Below are 24,721 nucleotides of genomic sequence, written 5' to 3'. Positions count from 1 at the left end.
CATCAAAAGGAACAAAATAATGGCATTCACAGCAACATGGATGGAATTGGAGACTATTATTCTAAGTGAAGTAACTCAGGAATGGAACACCAATCATCGTATGTTCTCACTCATATGTGGGAGCTAAGCTATGAGGATGCAAAGGCATAAGAATGATACATAGGACTTTGGGGACTTGGGGGGAAAGTGGGGGTGGCAGGGGATAAAAGACTACACATTGGATACAGTGTTCACTGCTCAGGTGACGGGTGCACCAAAATCTCAGAAATCACCACTAAAGAATGTACTCATCTAATCAAACACCACCTGTTCCCCAAAAACCTATTGAAATAAAAAATTAAAAAAATTTTAAAAAAACAGACTGCAAGGATTGAAATTCAGACTTAGATGGCTGCAAGAAGATCTCTCATCCTACATCTGTGACCTTGACACTCCTCCCACCAAAAAGTGGTGGTCTCTGTTCCCTACCCCTTAAATCTTGGTGGCTTATGACTCACTTGTAACCAACAGATGCTAGTTGGTAAAGGGCAATAAAGCTAACACCACATGTACTGAAATGCTTGCACTTAAGAGCTGTGAAATGCCATATATATATAAGTCCGACGACCCTGAGATGCCCGTACTGTAAGAAAGTCAACCCAAATGGAAAGGCTAACATAATGGCTCTCCAATTGGCAGTTCCAGTCTTCAAGGTTTCTAGGCACCAGACATGTGAGTGAAAAAAACCTCCTATTATTCCAAGAGACCCCAGCATTGAATCTTTCCAGCTGAGGGCCCCAGACAAGTCATTCGGGCTATACCCCATTTGAATTCTTGACTCACAGGCATAAGACAACCGTTGTTCTTTGCCACCAAGTTTGAGATGGCTTGGTATGCAGCAACACTAACTAAAACAGCCACCACTTATCTTCCTTGATTCAGTCTCTTCCTATGCACAATGGAGATATAAATACCTATCTTCTTAGGTTTTTTAAAACATTTGAAATTCCCAGCACAGTGGGAATTATTCAAACATAACATAAGCCAAAAAATGTTAACTACTATTACAGAAACCAAGCGAAAATAAAATAGAACAGCCTTTTGTATAAACACAATCAAAGTTTGTATAAACACTAGTGATAAATTACATTACAGGTGTTTTGACACAAAATCAATCCATGCTATAATACATGATATCAAAATATACACGTTGAAAACATGACCTTCAACTGCAAAATTAAACTTAAATACTCCTTCAAATGATAAAAGCAGAGATGTGAAAAATTATTTAAAATGTTTTTTCCATTTTTTTATTTCCATAGGTTATTGGGGGAACGGTGGTGTTAGGTTACATAAGTTGCTTTAGTGGTGATTTGTGAGATTCTGGTGCACCCATCACCTGAGGAGTATACACTGCACCCAATTTGTAGTCTTTTATGACTCATCCCCCTCCCACCCTCTCCCCCCGAGGCCCCAAAGTCCATTGTGTCACTCTTATGCCTTTGCATCCTCATAGCTTAGCTCCCACTTAAAAGTGAGAACATACGATGTTTGGTTTTCCATTCCTCAGTTACTTCACTTAGAATAATAGTCTCCAATCTCATTCAGGTCGCTGCGAATGCCATGAAACCATTCCTTTTTATGGCTGAGTAGTATTCCAGCATATACATACATACCACAGTTTCTTTGTCCACTCATTGATTGATGGGCATTAAGGCTGGTTCTACATTTTTGCAATTGTGAACTGTGCTGCTATAAACACGTCTGTGCAAGCATCTTTTTCATATAATGACTTCTTTTCCTCCGGGATTGTAGGGGGACTGCTGGATCAAGTGATAGTTTTACTTTTAGCTCTTAAATGAATCTCCACACTGTTTTCCATAGTGGCTGCACTAGTTTACATTCCCACCAGAAATACAGAAGTGTTCCCTGTTCCCTGTTCACCACATCCACACCAACATCTATTATTTTTTTTTTGTTTTAACGGTCATTCTTGCAGGAGTAAGGTGGTATCATATTGTGGTTTTGATTTGCATTTCCCTGATAATTGGTGATGTTGAATATGTCTTCATATGTTTATTGGCCATTGCACATCTTCTTTTGAGAACTGTTTATTCGTGTCTTTAAACCACTTTTTGATGGGATTGTTTTTTTCTTGCTAATTTGTTTGAGTTCATTGTAGATTCTGGATAGTAGTCCTTTTGTCAGATGTATAGATTGTGAAGATTTTCTCCCACTCTGTGGCCTGTTTACTCTGCCGACGATTCCTTTCGCCATACAAAAGCTCTTTAGTTTAATTAGGTTGTAGCTATTTATCTCTGTTTTTAGTGCATTTGCTTTTGGGTGCTTGGTCATGAAATCCTTGCCAAAGTCAATGTCTAGAAGGGTTTTTCCAATGTTATCTTCAAGAATTTTTAGAGTTTCAGGTCTTAGATTTAAGTCCTTGATCCATCTTGAGTTGATTTTTGTATAAGGTGAGAGATGAGGATCCAGTTTCATTCTCCTGCACGTGGCTAGCCAACTATCCCAGCACCATTTGTTGAAACGGATGTCCTTTCCTCACTTTGTGTTTTTGTTTGCTTTGTCAAAGACCAGTTAGCTGTAAGTATTTGGGTTTATTTCTGGGTTCTCTATTCTGTTCCACTGGCCAATATGCCTGGTTTTATACCAGTACCATGCTGTTTTGGTGACTATGGCCTTATAATTTGAAATCACGTAATGTGAGGTCTCCAGATTTGTTATTTATGCTTAGTCCTGCTTTGTCGATGCAGGCTCATTTTGGTTCCATATGAATTTTAGCATTGTTTTTTCTAATTCTGTGAAGAATTATGGTGGTACATATAGGAATTCTGTTGAATTTGTAGGTTGCTTTTAGCAGTATGGTCATTTTCACAATACTGATTCTACACCCATCCATGACCATGAGATATGTTTCCATTTGTTTTTGTCATCTATGATTTCTTTCAGTAGGGTTTTGTAGTTTTCCTTGTAGAGGTCTTTTGACTCCTTAGTTAGGTATTCCTAAGGATCTTATTTATCTTTTTTTTTTTTTTTTTGCAGCTATTGTAAAAGGGGTTGAGTTCTTGATTTGATTCTCCGCATGACTGTTGTTGGTATATAAAAGACCTACTGATTTGCATACATTAATTTTGTACCCGGAAACTTTGCTGAATTCTTTTATCAGTTCTAGGAGCTTTCAAAGGAGTCTTTAGGGTTTTCAAGGTAAACTATCATATCATCAGCAAACAGTTTGACAGTTTGACTTCCTCTTTATCGAGTTGGATGCCCTTTATTTCTTTCTCTTGTCTAACTGCTCTGGCTAGGACTTCCAGTACTATATTGAAGAGGAGTGGTGAGAGCAGGCATCCTTGTCTTATTCCAGTTCACAGAGGGAATGCTTTCAATTTTTCCCCTTTCAGTATTATGCTGGCTGTGGATTTGTCATAGACAGCTTTTATTACGCTGAGGTATGTCCCTTGTATGCCAATTTTGCTGAGAGTTTTAATCATAAAGCAATGCTGGATTTTGTCAAATGCTTTTTCTGCATCTATTGAGATGATCATGTGATTTTTGTTTTCAATTCTGTTTATGTGACATATCGCATTTACTGACTTGTGTATGTTAAAATATCCCTGCATCCCTGATACAAAACCCAATTGATCATGGTGCATTATCTTTTTGATATGTTGTTGGATTCAGTTAGCTGGTACTTTGTTAAGGATTTTAGCATCTATATTCATCAGGGATATTGGTCTATAGTTTTCTTTTTTTGTTATGTCCTTTCCTGGTCTTGGTATTAGGGTGATACTAGCTTCACAGAATGATTTAGGGAAGGTTCCCTCTCTCTATCTCCTGAAATAGTGTCAAAAGGATTGGTACCAATTATTTGAATGTCTGGTAGAATTCTGCTGTGAATCCATCTGGTCCTGGACCTTTTTTGTTGGTGGTGGTAATTTTTAAATTAACATTTCAGCCTCGCTGCTTGCTATTGTTCTGTTCAGCATGTGTAATTATTCCTGATTTAATAAAGGATTGTATCTTTACAGGAATTCGGCCATCTCCTCTAGGTTTTCTAGTTTATGCATGGAAAAAAGTTCATAGTAGCCTTGAATGATCTTTTGTATTTCTGTGGTGTCAGCTGTAATATCTCCAGTTTTGTTTCTAACTGAGCTTATTTGGATTTTCTCTCTTCTTTTCTTGGTTAATCTTGCTAATGATCTCTCAATCTTATTTATCTTTTCAAAGAATCAGTTTTTAATTTATCTTTTGTATTTTTTGTTTGTTTCAATTTCACTTAGTTCTGCTCTGATCTTGGTTATTTCCTTTCTTCTGCTGAGTTTGGGTTTGGTTTGTTCTTTCGTTCGGTGACCTTAGATTGTCTGTCCGTGTTCTTTCATAGTCTCTGATGTAGGCATTTAGGGCTATCAACTTTTAACTTTTAAGTTGATTAAGTTAAAAGTTAGGTGATTAACTATTAATATTCCTCTTAGCACCACCTTTGCTGTATCCCAGAGGTCCTGAAAGGTGTGTCACTATTGTTGTTCAGTAAGAAGAATTTTTAAATTTCCATCTTGATTTCATTTCTGACCCAATGATCATTCAGGAGTAGGTTATTTAATTTCCATTATTTGCATGGTTTTGAAGCCTCCTTTGATTTCCAGTTTTATACCACTGTGGTGTGAGAGAGTGCTTGATATAATTTCAATTTTCTTAAATTTACTGAGGCTCATTTTGTGGCCTATGTTGAATAGAATGTATATTCTGTGGTGGTTGAGTAGAATGTTCTGTAAATACCTGTTAACTCCATTTGTTCCAGGGTATAGTTTAAATTCATTGTTTCTTTGTTGACTTTGTCTTGATGACCTGTCTAGTGCTGTCAGTGGAGTACCGAAGTCCCCCACTATTATTGTGTTACTATCTCATTTCTTAGGCCTGTTAGTAATTGTCTTATAAATTAAAGAGCTCCAGTGTTAGGTGCATATATATATATATATGTGTGTATATATATATATAGAACTGTGATGTTTTCTTGTTGGACAAGGCCTTTTATCATTATGTAATGTCCCTCTTTGTCTTTTTAAACTGCTGTTGAATTAAAGTTTGTTTTGTCTGATATAAGAACAGCTACTCCTGCTGTCCATTTGCATGAAATATCTCTTTCTACACCTTTACCTTAAGTTTATAATTCCTTAAGTATTAGGTGAGTCTCTTGAAGGCAGCAGAGGGTTGTTGAATTCCCGTCCATTATGCAGTTATGTATCTTTTACATGAAGCATTTAGGCCATTTACATTCAACATCAGTACTGAGATGTGAGATACCATTCCATTCATTGGGGTATTTGTTGCCTGTATACTTTGGTTTGTTTTTTGTTTTTGCTTTTTAACTTGTATTTTTGTTTTATAGGTCCTGTGAGATTTATGCTTCAAACAGGTTCTATTTTGATGTGTTTCCAGGATTTGTTTCAAGATTTAGAGCTCCTTTTAGCAGTTCTTGTAGTACTGGCTTGGTAGTGGTGAATTCTCTCGGCATTTGTTCGTCTGGAAAAGACTGTATGTTTCCTTCATTTATGAAGCTAAGTTTTGCTGGATACAAAATTCTTGGCTGATAATTGTTTTGTTGAGGAGGTTCAAGATAGGACTCCAATCCCTTCTAGCTTGTATGGTTTCTGCTGAGAAATCTGCTGTTAATCTGATAGACTGCCCTTTATAGATTACCTGGTGCTTCTGCCTCACAGCTCTTAAAATTCTTTCCTTCGTCTTAACTTTTAGATAACCTGACGACAATGTGCCTAGGCGATAATCTTAATTTCCCAGGTGTCCTTTGAACTTCCTATATTTGGATGTCTAGGTCTCTGGCAAGGCCAGGGAGGTTTTTCTGATTATTCCCCCAAATATGTTTTTTAAACTTTTAGATTTCTCTTCTTCCTCAGAAAGGCCAATTATAACCTGATGACAATGTGCCCAGGCAATAATCTTTTTGTGATAAATTCCCCAAGTGTTCTTTAAGCTTCTTATATTTGGATGTCTAGGTCTGTAGCAAGGCTGGGGAAGTTTTTCTTCTGATTATTCCCCCAAATAGGTTTTTTAAACTTTTAGATTTCTCTTCTTCCTCAAGGAGGCCAATTATTCTTGGGTTTGGTCATTTAACATAATCCCAGACTTCATGGGGGCTTGGTTCATATTTTCTTATTCTTTGTCTTTGTTGGATTAACTCAAAAACCTTGTCTTCAAACTCTGAAGTTCTTTCTTCTGCTTATTCAATTCTATTGCTGAAACTTTCCAGAGCATTCTGCACTTCTGTAAGTGCATCCATTGTTTCCTGAAGTTTTGATTATTTTTTTATTTATGGTATCTATTTCACTGAATACTTCTCCCTTCACTTTTTCTATCGTTTTTTTTTATTTCCTTAAATTGGGCTTCGTCTTTCTCTGATGTCTCCCTGATTAGCTGAATAACTTACCTTCTAAATTCTTTTTCAGGTGAATCAGGGATTTATTCTTGGTTTGGATCCCTTGCTGGTGAGCTAGTGTGATTTTTGGGGGGTGGTAAAGAACCTTGTTTTGTCTTATTACAAGAGTTGGTTTTCTGATTCCTTCTCATTTGGGAAGGCTCTGTCAGAGGGAAGTGTAGGGCTCAAGGCTGTTTAGATTATTTTTGTCCCATGGGGTGCTCCTTTATGTAGTACTCTTCCTCTTTTCCCAGGGATGTGGCTTCCTGAGAGCTGAACTGTAGTGATTATCTCTCTTCTGCCACGCAGCTAGTCTCCTAGGCTCTGGGCTGGTACTGGGGGTTGTCTGCACAAAGTCCTGTGACGTGAACCATCTGTGGGTCTCTTAGCCATGGATACCAGCACCTGCTCTGGTGGAAGTGGCAGTTGGGGTTGGAGGTGGGAGTGGGGGCAGGTTGAAATGAACTCTGTGAAGGTCCTTAGCTCTAGTTGTTTAATGCACTATTTTTGTGCTGGTTGGCCTCCTGCTGGGAGGTGGCACTCTCAAGAGAGCATTAGCTATGTAGTATGGGGAGGAACAGGTGGTGGGCAGGGTCTTGGAAATCCCAAGAGTATATGCCCTTTGTCTTCAGTTACTAGGGTGGGTAGGGAAGGACCATTAGGTGAGGGCAGGGCTAGGCATGTCTGATCTCAGACTCTCCTTGGGCGGATCTTGCTGCGACTGAGTATTTGGGGTGTCTCCCAGGTCCTACAGGAGCAGCTGCCTTCCTTCAGAGGGTCTGTGGGTTCTCTCCGCTTTCCTAACGTATTCCTGCAGTCATTCTAGAGCAAAAGTTCACGATATGAGCCTCCACATGCTGCTGTCTGTCCCAGTGGGAGCTGCAATCTAGTCCTGCCTCCTGTCCACCATGATCTCTCTGTTTTTAAAATATTTTAAAATCCCTTTCTAAGATACCAAAATGTAGCAAAGTATTTTTATTAATATTTGAGCGTGATAATTCAAACCAGGCAGAGCTTTTAAAAAGATTTTGCTTTGTATTCCTTTATTACACAAAAGGCAAAATTCCTTCTATTTCACTGCTTTGTGCCTATGGTAAATTCAGAATCAAAGAAAAGTCTTGTTTATGTTCTTAACTACTTAGATTACATTGATTTTTAGCTTTAAAGGGGCATTTTTATTCCTAAAGGCAGGAAATACAAATACATACATAAATACAGCACTGATAAGTAAAGAAACTCTATACCTTAAAATTTAATTTTTTTTCAAAAGTGACAACAGTTCTCACAAAAGACTAATATTCTTACAATTAATTTTTCTAAAATCCACAGCATCAATTACCATTGCTGTTTTATCTGTAACACATTTTTTCCTTACCTCTTCATTAATATCAATAATATCTCCCACTTTCAGCTCCAGTTCGTCCTCATTTTGTGGAATGTACTCAAAAAGAACTTTACACTGACGCTTCTTGGTCTCTAAAGAAAGTAACATATAAGAAATTAGATTAAGAAAGATCATTTTTGAAAACAGTATATTTACATGCCATGTTTATAGTCATAGGACATTCTAAACAGCTAATCACAATCAGCTCTGGTTAGCTTTTTACTCCAAGCCCCACACTACAAATATTAAGGCTTCAGGCAATAAAATCTGCTTATACATCTTATCCCACCATTTACACAAAAGCAAAATATCCAAATACCCATTACCATTTTTGAGACTAAAAAAACAGACAATAAAAGACACTTGGCACAACAAATTCATCAGACAAATTATCTAGGTTAGTGATTTTCAGACTACCTCCTAATCAAGTCTGGGAATACTACTTAAAATTAGTACTTATACGACTGTAGAAAGAAGCAGTAATATGTACAAATCTCAAATTTATTTTATCTTCTTTAATAACTATTTTCAGACAGCTAAAAATGAAACTCACTTATGTGAAGATAATTTTACTTTCGCTTTTCAAACAAGCTTCATTTATTCAGAAACGATAATTTATAACCATTCGGACTTGTGTTCTCAACCTTTCTCAAGCTCTACAAACAGAACTCAGACTCACTCCCATCTTCAAAAATGAATCATTAAGCAGCTATGGGTGGATGACCAGGAATAGCTGACTACTTCTTGATATTCCAAGTGTGTTTCTTAGACCAGCAGCAACAGTATAACCTGGGAGCTTGTAAGATATGTACTATCTCAAGCTCCACCCCACGTCTACTTAACAGGGACTGAGTAAAAAGTTCCCTCAAAATTCATATATTGAAACCCTAACACGCAATGAATTTGGCAATAGTGCCTTTGTGGAGGTAGTAAATAGGGTTAAATGAGGTCCTAAGGGTTAACACCCTAATGAGATAGGACTAATATCCTTACAAAAGAGGAAGAGACATCAGCCCACCATTGCCCTCCCCAACCCTCCAATACAAAGACCAAGCAAGACAACAAGGAGACAGTGGTCCTCTATAAGCCAGAAGAGGGGCATCACCAGAAACCAACCCTGACAGCACCTTGACCTTGGACTTCTAATCGTCCAAAACTGTGAGAAGACAAATCTGATGTTTAAGCTACTAAGTCTGTGGTATTTTGTTATGGTAGCCCTAGCAGACTGAATTTTGAATCAGAGCGTGCACATTAACAAGATCCCTCGGTGATTCTCAATCTTGTACCCAATAATTCAGTCACCCTGATCTTTAATTTCTTGAAAATGGAATGCCCTATTCCATCTCACACTTCAATGTACTGTTTCTTTTGTCAAGGAACTTTACTTTCACCCATGAAGCCCACCTTCAACTCATCTTCATTTCTCAGCTTAGAAGACACTCCCAAATAGCTTTCTTTTTCTTTTTTTTTTTTTTTTTTTGGAGACAGAGTCTCGCTCTGTTGCCCAGGCTGGAGTACAGTGGCACAATCTCGACTCACTGCAACCTCTGCCTCCCAGGTTCAAGCGATTCTCCTGCCTCAGCCTCCTGAGTAGTTGGGATTACAGGAGAGCGCCACCACACCTGGCTAATTTTTGTATTTTTAGTAGAGGCAGGGTTTCACCATGTTGATCAGGCTGGTCTCAAACTCCTGACCTCAGGTGATCCACCCACCTCGGCCACCCAAAGTGCTAGGATTACAGGTGTGAGCCACTGCGCCCAGCCACAAATAGCTTTCTAAATTAAATAATTTTCCTTTGTGCTACTCTAGCACCCTGTACTTACCCCCTATTTGCTTCTGCAACCTACCCAGCACCTAGCATAGTGCCTGGCTTATTCTAGATATCTGATATGGTCTATTTGTGCTGCTATAACAAAATACCTGAGACTAGGTAATGAAGATAATACAAATTTACTTCTCACTTTTCTGGAGTCTGAGAAATCCAAGATCAAAGTGCCAGCAGACTTTACATCTGGTGAGAGCCCTCTACATATGTCATCATATGTCAGAAGGGCAAAAAAGGACCTAAGCTAGTTCCCTCCTGCCCTTTCATAAGGCACTAACCCATTCATGACGGCACGGTCCTCATGACTTAATCATTTCTCAAAAAGATCCACCTATTAATATCACAATGGAAATTAAATTTCAACATGAATTTTGGAAAGAACCGTAATTCAATCCACAGGAGTATCTGCTACGTATTTTTGAATGAATTAATAAACAAATATCTAGGTCTAACTATATGGCATCATTGTCAACCAATATTATCACAAGAGTGTCTACATTCCATCAATAGCCTATCACCAACAATCCTAACAAGATTTTTCTTAATAATTCAAATGCACACTTAAAGAACACAACTTGAGAAGAAAACACGCACACTAAAAAAATAATTAGTGATAAAACTTGAATACATAATGAGAGTAAAATATTTAATACAAACCACAAATATTTCAACAATGAGAAAGGACAGGTTTGAACTAGAGCAAATATGGAAAGCTTCAAAGAAGAAATGATAACAGAGTTACACGATGAAATATGAGTAAGATACAAGAAGGTGGGACAGATGTGGCAGGTATTCTAGAGCAAGGAAAACAGTTTTACTAACGAAGTAGGATTTGGTGATACAACAATTCTAAGGAGAGAGGACAACAAAGGAGAATCCTAAGAAGTAATCTGGACAGGCAGAATTTCACTGCATCAAATCATGATCTCCAAATAAACTCTTTGTAAAGAAAGATGTCATGCTACAATAGAAATACCAGCTGTACTGGAAGTCAGATGACTTATGTTCTGGCACAGTTGTCATTATCTAGTTATTTCACAGAAATTCTCTAGGAATCAATTTCCTGGGCCATAAAATTACATCACGGAACTAGAAAACCACTACAGTTACTTCAGCTCCAACATTCTGTGGATCTATGACACTGTTTATCAAGACAATGTTGTTTTGTTTCACCCCCAAAACAACAAAACAAGCACATTACATGCAACCAATAGCATGGAGAGGTACAAAACAGACATAACCATCAAGTAGATAAAATAATTGAGTCTCCAAATAAGAAAGTTACGTCTGTGTTAAGTCTTTTTTCCCCTTCCTAAAGCAATTCATTTGTATCTGATTTTTTATTGTAGTTTTTATAATAAAAGAAGCCAAAGAAAGTAAACAGACTGTGTGTGGAGGCTCACACCTATAATCCCAGCACCTTGGGAGGCCGAGGCAGGCAGATCACAAGGTCAGGAGATAAGACCATCCTGGCTAACACAGTGAAATCCCGTCTCTACCGAAAATACGAAAAATTAGCCGGGCGTGGTGGTGGATGCCTGTAGTCCTAGCCACTCGGGAGGCTGAGGCAGGAGAAAGGCATGAACCTGGGAGGCGGAGCTTGCAGTGAGCTGAGATGGCGCCACTGCACTCCAGCGTGGGCAACAGAGCAAGACTACGCCTCAAAAAAAAAAGGGGGAAAAAGAAAGTAAACAATGACCATAATTTTTTAACTAACCTAGTTCAGAGTAAAATTTTCCACATTTCACCTTTCACCAGAGCTCAAGGTAAAATTTTAAGTAATTTAAATAGTTTTATGCATGCTATAGGAAAACTTCTCATCTCTTGAAATATAGAACCCCTAAATACCTTTGCAAGTTGTTCCAGTGACCTTGAGAAAATGTGTTCATTAATGTGTTATTGGCAGTTAGCACTTCACAGACAAGAGGCAAACAATCCATACTATTGAAAAGAAATGTCTATTTTGCTCAAGGTGCTCTTACAAGAATAAAATCCTTTCTATCGTTCTGATAATTTCAGACCTTTTTTAAAATGTGGTTTCTTTTTCATGAATGTTAATATCTCTTAAAATTGGACTTAAGGTGAAATGGACTAAATAGCCCCCACCCAGGCAGGTCAATGAAGTTTGAGCAGCCTAGCTATATTTTACCCGAGAACTTTATTTCTTCCTCTCACACTAAGCATAATTTTTCCCAAGTAGTTCGTATTAATAGAATCATTTGCAAAAAAAAAAAAAAAAAAAAAAAAGATTCATTTAATCAAAGGAAGGAGTCACATTAGATAAAAGCATCTAAATAGCAATTATTACCACAAACTATGAGTCATTTATTTTAAAAAGAAAAAAAATAATTCCACATTTTTCATATTTAAGTAGGGTTCACTCATAAATTGAAGTGACTGCCTATATTGAATCCATCCATTAATTTAACTGCCAGCACAATTAAAGGGGACTTTGAGATTTTTCACATTTTGAACTGTACAAAGTCAATAAATGTTAATTTCTATAACGTATCAGAACCCATGTTAAGCACAAAAAAGAAGAGGTGTCAATGAAATTAAGCCCATTTTTCAAAAAAACTGTTAACTAGTATTTTTTTTTTTTTTTTGGACACAGGACTTCACTCTGTCACCCAGTCAGTAGTATGAACTCTGCTCACTGCAACCTCTGCCTCCCAGGCTCAAGCGATCCTTCCACCTCAGCCTCTCAAGTAGCTGGGACCACAGGCACTCGCCACCATGCTGGGCTAATTTTTGTATTTTGTGTGTGTGTGTGTAGAGATGGGGTTTGCCATGTTGCCCAGGCTGGTCCTAAACTCCTGGGTTCAAGTGATCCACCCACCTCAGCCTCCCAAAGTGCTGGGATTACAGGTGTGAGCCACCACACCCAGTTATTAACATTTTCTTATCACAAGTAACCTTTAATACTTTTCAGTTCTACCAAAAAACTCAACAAAAACTGTCTTTTAAAAATCATTATATAAGTAAAGTTACTAACAAGGGAGAGAATAAAGTAGGTACAGCAAAGGCAGGGACATACTGCATTTCTTTCATGTACCAGCACTATTCTAAGTTCTTCACATCTCCCACACAACAAAGCATTAACACTCACTATCTCATTTACCAATGAGAAAAACAGGAAATAAAAAGTTAAATAATCCATCAAAGACCATGTAGCTAAAATGAGGCAAAACTAAAATTATAACCACTTCTGGAATATTATGCCCGCTTTGAAGCCTTAAATCTTTCCACTATAGTATGCTGTCTCTATCACAGATTACATAGTACTTTGACATAGCTCATATAGTCTAGTCACACTGGATTTTTACTCCGCCAAAATACCACATATTTGCTTATTTCTGTGGGTCTGCCAAAGGCTGCATTTCTTCCTTGAATGCTATTCTCCCAATCTCCATGTGCTTGTATGTCCTACCTAAAGAAGAGCTTCAATACACTTTGCTTGACAACCCCAGTACAAAATTACCTTTTCATCTAAATTGTCACTGCACATGTCTCTCATACAGTTCTGAATATATAGTATAAAACACCAGAATAACTGTAAACATTTATCAAGCACTTATAATTACTTAACATTTTAATGCCTCTTACATCCTATGAGAAAATTATGACTATCTGTATTTTATAGTAAATTGATGTTCACCCCTGCTAGACTGTGAATTCTGAATCATCATCCATACCCAGCTTTATGTGGCAGATTTAATTGTTTCTCATGATCATGCTACCCACAGATATTAAGGCATTTGACACACGCGAGTTCAAAAATTTCAGAAACTTTACATGTTTAGTATTTTTTTTAAAAAAAAACCAAACTGTGTGAAATTTCAGACTCAGTAAAGTTACTGCCCTTGTTCTTTTTCCAATAAAACAGAAAGTCTTTAATTTCTAAACGTGGGTCATCAAGAATAGTTAGGTATTTCATGTCTGAAAAATAGATGTAACTATTTAGATCAAACAAAGCTCTTAAATTATGAAACCATTTATCACTGAAGACTGTTTTTAATGTTTCCATCAAATGCTAAAATAAGAGCATACTTCAATAAGAAGTGGGAGGTTGAATGCTAAAACTTCAGAAATAACAGTAAAAGGATTTCTGACCCAATTTTTGGTTCCAGCTGGCTCTGGGAAAAATATCTTCAGGTTCCATTAAAGCACTAAAATGTATTTAACTAGTGAATTTTTAAAATCACTTTCTTTCTCCACCAGGCTCAGTGGCTTACACCTGCAATCCCAGCACTATGGGAGGCCGAGGCAGGTGGATCAACTGAGGTCAGGAGTTCGAGACCAGCCTGACCAACACGGTGAAACCCTGTCTCTACTAAAAATACAAAAAGTAGCTGGGCGTGGTGGCACACGCCTATAATCCCAGCTACTTGGGAGGCTGAGGCAGGAGAATCACTTGAACCTGGAGGGCAGAGGGTACAGTAAGACGAGATCATGGCACTGCACTCCATCCTGGGAGAGAAGACCGAAACTCTGTCTCAAAAAATAAATAAATAAAAATCAATTTATTTCTTCAATAAGCATATAATCAAATGTTAAGAGAAACACTGATTCAGCCATTTTACATGAATGATGAATGAATACATCATTTTCATGTAATGAAATACTCATTACATGAATACACGAATGATGTATAAATACATCATTCATATGTATCAATCAGCCATTCATACAGTTGAATCTTTTTAAAAAATTTTCTCACCCAGAGCAGTGGCTTGGGCCCGTAATCCCAGCATTTTGGGCGGCTGAGGCGGGCAGATCCCTTGAGGCCAGGAGTTTGAGACCAGCCTGGCCAAGATGGTGAAACCCCATCTCTACTAAAAACAGAAAAAATTAGCCGGGTATGGAGGCGTGTTCCTCTAATTCCAGCTACTGGGGAGGCTGAGGTTGCAGTGAGCTGAGACTGTGCCAATGATCTCCAACCTAAGACTCTGTATCTAAAAAAAAAAAAAAATTCTCATCCTTAGCAATAAAAAAATCGTAATGCTTAGGCCATTAAGTGAAAGGCTCAAACTGTTCAAGATACTGTCTACTTTGCTGAGATGTTCTACTTAAGATACTCAAAATTTTAGAAAATCTTCATTATCACTATCATGGAGAAACAGACAATGTGATCAGAGGTAAAGTACTATGTCTGTAGCATACTTTCAACTGATTCCATTAAAAAAGTATATGTATATAAAGATAAAGCCAATGTGACAAAATGTTAACAGCATATGCAGGTGAAGGGTATACTATGTTCACTGCACAATTATTCCTTCAACTTTTCTAGATATTTTTAAATTTTCTAAATAAAATAAAAGAACAGTCTACCTGTTCAAGAGGGTAGGGTATTCTAACTCCGAGATGATCTACTCATTTGAGTGAGTCTTCTTCCCCTTATCAGTCAGAATATTTCAATGTCAAAGAGTGACCATGAACCAACATGCTCATTTTTTCAAAAGGTATGCTGCAAAGACTTATAGTCAGTGGACATAATTTGACAGTATTCAGAATGTTACTATTTTCTTCAGCACTGACTCAAAATAAGAAAGCATACGATTTGCTACCCAAATGTTTTATGGGAGTGAAGTAATGTGTAGACTGACATTCTTTCAACGAACTTTTCATGTGCAACATCATCCCTTGCAGTATAAACACTAGTGATCTATTAGTATCAATCTCAATGTATCTTTTACATCAAAATAAGTAACTAAATGAAAAATCACTTCTGCTGTAGCATGAGTTTCCACTACTAAGGAAATACAGTTAGCAAACACTATGTATTCCCTCACTTGCGCCAAGAGATTTCATCTGGTATCGATTTCTTCCAAATGTAAAGTGAAACATCTACCAACATTCCACACTGACTGTTAATATTCTGATGCTGAAACACGTCAATTATTTACTATCTAAACACAATATTTTACCATTATCTTTGTGGCTGATTTTACAAGGGTGTCAGAAGTAATGTGACTTGCAACCTGTTTTTGCTCTGACAAATGTACATTTGTTCTCTTCTCTGACTTTAGCAACGTACAGTAATCAACTTTTTCCTTAAAGCACTATTCTATGTTTGCTCTAAAAAAAATTAATACTTCCTTGTTTTACTAAATGAGCTACCATGCTTAGTAATGGATCATAGCAAAAGTTTTCACAGCTTCATTACTACCCCAAAAAAGCCAATATACTGGAGACTAGAGAAGAACAGCTCACTAGTCCAATCCAGTTTTTGGATACTCAACATCATTACACTTATTTGAACCTCTCCTTTGTAGTTGCTTAGACAAAATTTAACACATACACAGATTCACTTTGTCTTGGCACACAGGGATTTAAACTGAACATATATACTGCAGTCTTTATACTATCAACCTGACATTAATACAATGGTTTTGGGTTTTTTAAATTAACATTAATAGTACTGGTTAGTTGTATCTGCTACTACGTAACAATACAATGAGTCACTTTTAAATAAGTGATCTATTTTGGAAATTAGAGATATAATCCAAACAGTAACAAAAAATAATATCAAGTTTAATAAACATAAAATAATACATAAATGACAGGAAAACAGAAAAGCAAAAACAACCTGCATCTTGCTTTAAATGTTAGCTGAGACCAAATGACCAATTTAGTCCTTGCAGCACATGTACTTTAAAAACAAGTTATGGAAGATCCTTAGGAAAAAAAGGCCTAAGCTTCCTGGCACCAACTACATAATGATTTTTCCTTCTTACAACAGAAAAGAATTTACATGCAGTGTTCTTATGAAAGGCAAAATTTACTGTATCCTTTCCTATTAGAAGATAAAGTGAAAAAATATTCAGAACCTTCAACTTCTTTGTCTAACCTCTACTTAAGAAAAACCATATCCCTTTATAGCTCCCTAGAGTGAAAGAAAGTTGTAAACGGATTTTACTATGGACAGAGGTCATGAAAAAACCTCCTGTGGGTTTTACTCTAAAAATTCTCCCTGAGCACAGAAATTCTATATACAGGTTCAGTTGTATGATATAAAACTGTTATTTGTCCCCCAATCCCCAAAGCAGTTTCAGAATTCAACATCATCAGAACTGCTGAAACCATCCACCTTGAGGCAATAATGCTAGAAAGCAGTATATGTAATATGTAAATATCCCCTGGACATTATATTTCCTTGAGAAACAAAGAACAAACAGAACCCCTGAATTGGTCTAAGTGTCATAAAATCTGTTTCATTTTTATGACAACCTCTTTTCATTTTATGAAAATAATCAAAGGATGATGTAATCCAAAAGTAGAGGTTTCCCCAAACTTGACAGATGACAGTGTATGAAAATAATAGATTGAGACATAAGAGAACTCTATAAAAATTAATAATAGCCTTATAATCACAATTTGGGAAATGTATGTAAACAAAATTTCTTTATTGTAGAATATTTTGTATACAGGGATTTATACACCATAATTTCAAAGACATTAAAGTAAATGTGATTAAATACTCATTAACTATTAACCCATTTATGCCAGAGGTTGTAATTTTTTTAATTTTTGCAATCAGACCTTAGCAATGACCTCGAATAGCAGGATAGTAATAACTCCTACATTCTTAGCATTCCAATAATGGAACAATAGGTATAGATGGGTTAAACCAAATTGACCATAGTAATAAGTATGCAATGGTGGCTCACGTCTGTAATCCCAGAACTTTGGGAAGCCAATGGGGGCAAATAACTTGAGCCCGGGAGTTTAAGAACAGCTTAGGCAACATGACAAAACCCCATCTCTACAAAGAAAAATACAAAAATTAGCAGACATGGTGGCACGCACCTGTAGTCACAGCTACTCAGTAGACTGAGATGGGAAAACTGCATAAGCCTGGGAAGTCAAGGGTGCAGTGAGCTGTGACTGCACCACTACAGCCTGGACAACAGAGTGACACCCTAGCTATCTCAAAAAAAAAAAAAATCAATCTCTGAAGGCTTTTCTGGTTTTACTGTGTTAAAACATTTGCTATGTGCTCCCATAACACTGCAATTCTTTGTACATGTTTAATATTCTATACTTCTTAAATAACAGTTTCTTTTGTTTTCTGGAGCAGAGACTGGAGTGCAATGGCAGATCTCGGCTCACCTCCTGAGTTCCAGCGATTCTCCTGCCTCAGCCTCCCAAGTAGCTGGGATTACAGGCAAGTGCCTCCACGCCCAGCTAATTTGTATTTTCAGTAGAGACTGGGTTTTACTATGTAGGTCAGGCTGGTCTTGAACTCCTGACTAAGGTGATCCACCGACCTAGGCCTCCCAAAGTGCTGGGATTACAGGCATGAGCCACTGCACCCAGCCTTAAATAACAGATTCTTTTCTAAGAACATAAGCTCTTTGAGAACAGCAATATTACCTTTTTTTTTTTTTTTCTTCTTAACCACCTTCTCACCAACAGCAAATAAAACTCAAGAGTTTAAATGATCTTTCTGAGGTCATAAGACAGACTCAAACACTTATCTGATTTCAAATGTAACTCTCTCCTTCTTTGCCAAGTTGTTCCCCTAACATATTTACACAGTACCAAATCCTTACAAGGTAATCTGCAAGGCCAATCACCTTGGAAATGTTTATGTTCAGATGTTTAACAACTGAAAAAGAGGCACATCAAAATTCTGTATCTATGCTAAGAATCAGCAGATATTTCAGAATCCCACTAAATAAATGGTATTAAAATACAGTTAAGGTAAAATGTTAATCATTCAGTAGAGTCTGAAAGGTAAGTAAGAAAACAGAGCCTCATGCTTTAATTCATAATGATACTGATTTGTTATTGATTGTACATGACTAAAAATTAATATTGACTACACAGGGCAATAACTAGTAACATAAGAATTTGCAGGAAGTTACTGCAGTCGTCTACAAAAGACTGAACTAATTTTTCTTAATTTAGAAACAGTTAAAAAATATCCTTCTATTTTGAAGTAATTATGCAGGAAAGGAATTATTTACATACTCTTCTTAATGTTTTTGGTTTGTGGATGTGGCTGAATTCCTCCAGCTGGAAGTCCATAGGTGCTTATTCGTTGTACAAGACTTGCTACATTCCCATGCCTTTCCCGTTTGATGGGCAAACTGTCATCCTTGAATTCCGTCTCTCTTTTAATTTCCTACAAAAGGGGAAATAAAGAGGCAACTTAAGCTATATTTTTATATTAAATCCTCAAATGTAAAATACCAAAAAGTAGCTACAGTAATTACTATATAAATCACAATATCAATAGTTTTCAACCTTTGCTCTACTCAAACATATCTGAAGAATAAAACACATTTTGGTAACAGTGACTCATGAGTTTAAGTTTCATCAGAACTGGAGATGAAGATAAAGGAAAGATAGGCTCAAATCCCAGCCCTACCACCCACCCCAACTACAAAGAAACACTGAGATACAAAGACAAACAATAATTCAGTCAGGGGTAAACAAACTTTCTATAAAGTGCCAGATAGTAAATATTTTACAATTTGCAGACCATACACTTTCTGTTACAACCATCAACACTGCTATGTGTGGTATAAATGCAGTCATATATTTAAATGAATGAATATAACTATATTCCAATAAAACTTTACTTATAGGAACTAAAATTTTAATTTCAAATAATTTTATATGTCATAATATATTATCCTTTTGATTTTTTCCAACCATTTATAAAATTCTTAGCATTCTTAGCTCATGGGTCTTACAAAAACAGGTGGTATTCAGACTTGTCCTGTGGGCTGGTAGTTTGATAGTCCCTGATCTAAGTCATGGCTATAAAATAAGACATATGAACCATTATGGAAAAGTATAAAATATTACTGAAAGACAAGAAGACAAAAACAAAGTTATGCCATGTTCAGTAACTGAAAACTCAGTATCATAAAGATATCAGTTCTCCCTTAAAATTGATGTAATATATCAATGCAATTCAAGTATATAAAAACGTTAGATTGCTTCTAAAATTATACAGAACAAAAGGCTAAGAACAGTGAAAATACTTCAAGGAAAAGAAAGCAGAAGGGGTTTTTGTTAACGAAAATACAAAGGAAAACTATAACGATACAATTAAACAATGTGCTATTGGTATAAAGACAGATATACTGATAAATGAAACAAAATAGGAAATCCAAAAACAGACAAACTTGATTTAAAACAGAAAAAATGAGGAAAGATGGAACCTTAAGATACACTGTGCATGAAAAACATTCCATATTTAATAGGGAATGAAGCTGGATACCTACCTCATACAATTCATATTAAAAGTAACAATTTTAACTTGATATAGCAAGTATTATGTATGTGTGTGTGTATATGTGTGTGTGTGTGTGTGTGTGTGTGTGTATACATATACTTTTTTGTTTGTTTTTCAGACAAGGTCTCCCTCTGTTACCTAGGTTGGAGTGCATGGCTCACTGCAGCCTCAACCTCCTGGGGTCAAGCAATCCTCCCACCTTGCCTCCCAAAGTACTGGGATTATGGTAGTGAGCCTCAGTAGCCAACCAAGTATATTTTTCTTAACTTTTACAATAGAATACTTCTATTTCAAGTTTATAAATTCTTATGATTACAAAAGTATTACAGACTGTTTTAAAAGTATCTTGTGAAAAGGATTCTTTTTTTTTTTTTGAGACAGAGTCTCACAGTCTCACACTCTGTTGCCCAGGCTGGAGTGCACTGGCACAATCTCTGGTCACTGCAACCTCCGCCTCCCAGGTTCAAGCAATTCTCCCACCTCAGCCTTCCAAGTAGCTGGGACTACAGGCACGCGCCACCACACCTGGCTAATTTTTGTATTTTTAGTAGAGATGGAGTTTCACCATGTTGGCTAGGCTGGTCACAAACTCCTGACCTCAGGGGATCCGCCCACCTAGACCTCCCAAAGTGCTGGGATTACAAGCATGAGCCACCATGCCCAGTCGAAAAGGATTCTTAAAAAACATACTTCAAATACTTGAGAACTGATAATTTGTTAGTTTTTTAATACAATGCTAAATAACTATTATGTACTATAATTATTAATAGCTATATTTTTTAAAAAATCAATGTGGAACAGGAAAGAAGAGCACTGGTAACTTATCAATTTCCAAAATTTGAGAGTTGGGCTGCTGCGGGAAAGTGAGGACCAGAGAGACCAGTATGGAGAACAGGAGGATTGTTTATTTAAGGTACGCACCAGCTCAGTGGATTCATATCCAAAAAGCTGAGCTGGTACATACGTTAAATAAACAATCCTCCTGTTTCCTTCATATCGTCTCTCCAGTTCTCAGTTTTCCGCAACAGTGCAGTGCCCAAAAGGTGTACACATTTCATTAGTAATAATTCTGATTAAGAATAAAGTGTTTTTTCTTTCAGTTTCTGCGTATTATTTTTAAAATGGCTAAATTGTTAAAATATAAACATTTATTAAGTTACTTGAATCCAACAGTAACAACAACTCTTAGGTCTTCTTTTGGTGTAGAAGCATCATGAAATAAGGACTGAGACAATAATGGTATTGTGTAAACCAAGGAATCTCTGGCATAGCAACTGAAAATTAGAATTCTTAAAGAAATTTTTTAGTCTTAAAAGCTGATTATCTTAGCACGATATCAAAAAACACAATTTTTTTTTTTTTTTTTTTTTTTTTTTTTGTAGAGATAGCATCTTGGTATGTTGTCCAGGCTGGTCTTCAACTCCTCGGCTCAAGCAATCCTCTCTTCTTGGCCTCCCAGAGTGCTGGTACTAGTTTTGCCCAGCCAAAACCCACAAATTTTAAAATAACATTCAGTTTTATGTTAAAAAGGTAAAAAAGCTATTACCTTGTAAATAAGTTCTGGTGATATATATCCACAAGTATCAACCTAAATAAGACACTGAATGAATACTATTCCTTAATGAAATTCCTGGTTCAATAGACACTAAATTTATATTTGTACTACTTGAAATAGTATCGCCTGCCATAGAGGACAGGTTCAGGAGACAGACAAACTGTATACAAATCCTGGCTCCGTTGCATTCACTTGCTGTAAAGCAATGTGAACAAGACGTATGAATTCATTGCTGAAGATCTGGAACCATTTTAGGAACCTTCAATTTTCTCTGGCACATAATCATATCTAAGAATATTAGATATAATAAATCTTCTGAGGACAAAAGATACAAATAAAAGGAGGAAGCAACTTAAAAAATCTTATAGTCTACAATGAATAGAAAAAACCTCAGGTTTACAGCTTTCCAAATACATAGTGCCAACTGAGATGGTACCACAGGTACAATTTTGCTTAGACCTCAAGGCTCTAGGCAAAATTACAAATAAGGTAAAGTTTGCTGTGAGGTCCACCACCTTCTTCTCTGGAACTCCTCTGAGCTACAATCCCCTACTACTAGAAACACACACCTATACTCTCACCAACCTACTCTTTTCCCTAGTTTCTGGAAACATAGTGCCTCTACCAGACTACTCTTTGGCTATCAATTGCAATAGCAAATTTTACCTAATATAGCAAAATTTACCTAGTACCTAAGGTATTAGTAAGGCTTCCAGTGTTTATTCCCTCCTCTGCCCTTCATTCACTTTTACCTAAAGAGCCAGGAAATAGCATACATATTAACATTGCAGTGTTTATTCCTACCAACGTCACTTCCTTTCCTGACTTGGAAAATAACTTCAGGAGATGTAGTAAAAAAGAAACCTCACTTGGAAAGCAATCATGTATAGTCAAAGCAAACTCTGAAAAACTCTGAATCTCATACTTCAAATGAGGGAAGTCATCTGCACAATAGGTAATGTCAATACAAAACCTGTCAAGAAAAAATATAATATGGATAATCTCCATATAGATAAGAATGTGCTATACTGATTGGTTTTGCTTCATAGATAAGGAGTAGGAAGTACAACAAGAGGATACAAACTGAAATACATATGCAAATGGTGGGGGAAGCTCAAAGGGTATATCTACTCTTCATCTATTAAGATAGTCAAAGATACATAATTTTGATTGCATTAACAAAAACAAACAACTAAAAAGATAATCAACAAAATTCACAAACCACTCCTTCATACTGTAATATATCCATATAGTAATCTAGTTATCATGGCTGTGGCCACTATCATGATTTGAAAACAGAAAGCAATTTACTTGTATTCTGTAGACTCAAAGGTCGCAAAGAATAATAAAAACCAGGTGAGAAGTCAAGAACTTCGTTTCATTTCTCAAATGAAACAGGCAGGTTACCTAATCACCAAATTCCTAAACACAGTAATAATTCTGCTTAAGCTAATTAAAATCTAAGGAATATACTTATTTTTAATTTAACATTCAGGATTTCCAGAAGTATATAAAATTAGTATCTCCTACTTTACAGGAGCATAATCAGACAATATGGAAAAGTGGTATTACTAAAGAATAAGGAAAATAATGATTAAATGTTTATCTGATATACACTGCCAACTATTTTAGTTTTGGCTAATTTTAGGCTTACATTTTAAAAAATAGTCTAGAAATGATTGATTTAGATTTTAACCTAACAAAATGGCCTACCATACTCCTGAAGTATTTTTGGTTATTTTGAATATATAAGTAATAATATATAAGGAATATCCAGGAAAAACTACTTTGAGTCATTTGATTTTCCTTTTTATTGTGATTAAATGAAACTGGGTATTCACCAAAGCACTTAAGTTCAAAGAAAAATGATCAACAAGAAAAACTGTCCTTAATATGAAATCAATACATATTGTCTAAGTGTCAATAGATCAAAATCAGCAAGGAAAACAAAAACGACAGATATAGCAGGACTACTTTGAAAGTTTCTAAACTTCTCTCTGCAACTATGCTTTTTGTTACACAATAGCTCTCTACATTTTGGACAAAGGAATTTCCTATTTAAATGATTCCTCCTGCATTTAGAGAAGGCAAAAGTAGAAATGGGGTGGGGGAAGTTACATAAATTCACTGTCAATGGCATCCTACTCCTTTCCTTTTTTCTATCTAGGAATGTAAATGAGAGCCAAGTGAAGTACAGTGGAAAAAAACACTTAAGAACTTTTCTCTTTATTCATTCTTTCAGATATACCACAATGATTGAAATGAAATGAAAATAACCCAATATTTTATAATGGTCACATTTTTCATAATAGTTTTGTTAATCTAAAAAATGTCATTTCCACCTTCAGGCCTAGATGAAGGTGTTTAAGAATAAGAACTGCAAGAAAATGAGGGCTAATGTGTTTACAACTTCTTCTAACTGAAAAAACATCAGGGTTACATGGGAAATTCTCTCTCAAGAATGCTAGACTCCTTGAGGCCACAGATGAGAGTGACACAGCAGGCAAGTCATGCTGGGTCCAAGGAGCAAGAGCAGGAGATATCCCAGAAGCCCAGTTCTGGCACTCAACTTTCCTGATACCTAGTTTATTATTTCTACAGTAGTGACCAATCTGAAATACCTTAAGAGAAACAAAATGTATTAACTCCTAAAGGGGAAAAATAAGAATTTAACTTTCCAGATTAAGTGCAAGGCAAACATTAACATGGTTTATATATAATGATGTACTGAATTTCTTGAATTTGTATTTACAGTGTGAAGAATAGTATATAAAACGGGGAAATGGTACAAATAATTCCGTTTAAAAGATTTGTTTTATAGGAAACAGTCTTTAAAGCTATCTACCAAAGTTCTAAACATGGAAGAAAGCTGAGGGAGGGTTATAAAGAAAGAAAGGTACTTTTCACAATGGATACTTCTATAATGCTTTGACTTTTATTTTGACATGTATTATTTCTGTGATTTAAAATAAAATAAAAGATTTGGTGTGCCTACAATAACAGCATTAGGTCACATTGTTACAGGGCATTTGAAAAAAGACACATATGCTGTGTGAGTACACTTCATCAAATCTAAATCCTTATATATATTTTCTAGTATTACCTATCTAAAGTATTTCTCCAACTCACTGAATATAGTCTATGTGGAATTCAGAATAGTATTATCTAAAATAAGTCACAGAATGAATTACTCTTAATATGTGTAAAAGACTTAATGCTTTAACAGTATGTAACACAAAACATACAATGATGTATCATCAATAACTATACACAACTTT

The 24,721-nt window shown here is 36.2% G+C and overlaps 1 protein-coding gene across 1 annotated transcript in view; it reads right to left on the bottom strand.

Annotated features, from left to right (window-relative positions):
* Positions 1-24,721, bottom strand: part of CD2AP (CD2 associated protein) — a 151,829-nt gene that overhangs the window by 79,520 nt on the left and 47,588 nt on the right. Inside the window, exons 3-4 of the mRNA XM_007972322.3 lie at positions 18,613-18,766; positions 7,803-7,903 (exon numbers count right to left, since the gene is read on the bottom strand). Of these exons, the coding sequence (XP_007970513.2) occupies positions 7,803-7,903; positions 18,613-18,766 (255 nt within the window). The remainder of the gene's footprint in view (positions 1-7,802; positions 7,904-18,612; positions 18,767-24,721) is intronic.

The sequence above is a fragment of the Chlorocebus sabaeus genome, chromosome 17, assembly GCF_047675955.1.
Source record: "Chlorocebus sabaeus isolate Y175 chromosome 17, mChlSab1.0.hap1, whole genome shotgun sequence".
NCBI lineage: Eukaryota > Metazoa > Chordata > Mammalia > Primates > Cercopithecidae > Chlorocebus > Chlorocebus sabaeus.
This window is presented reverse-complemented; position numbering and strand designations above follow the sequence as displayed.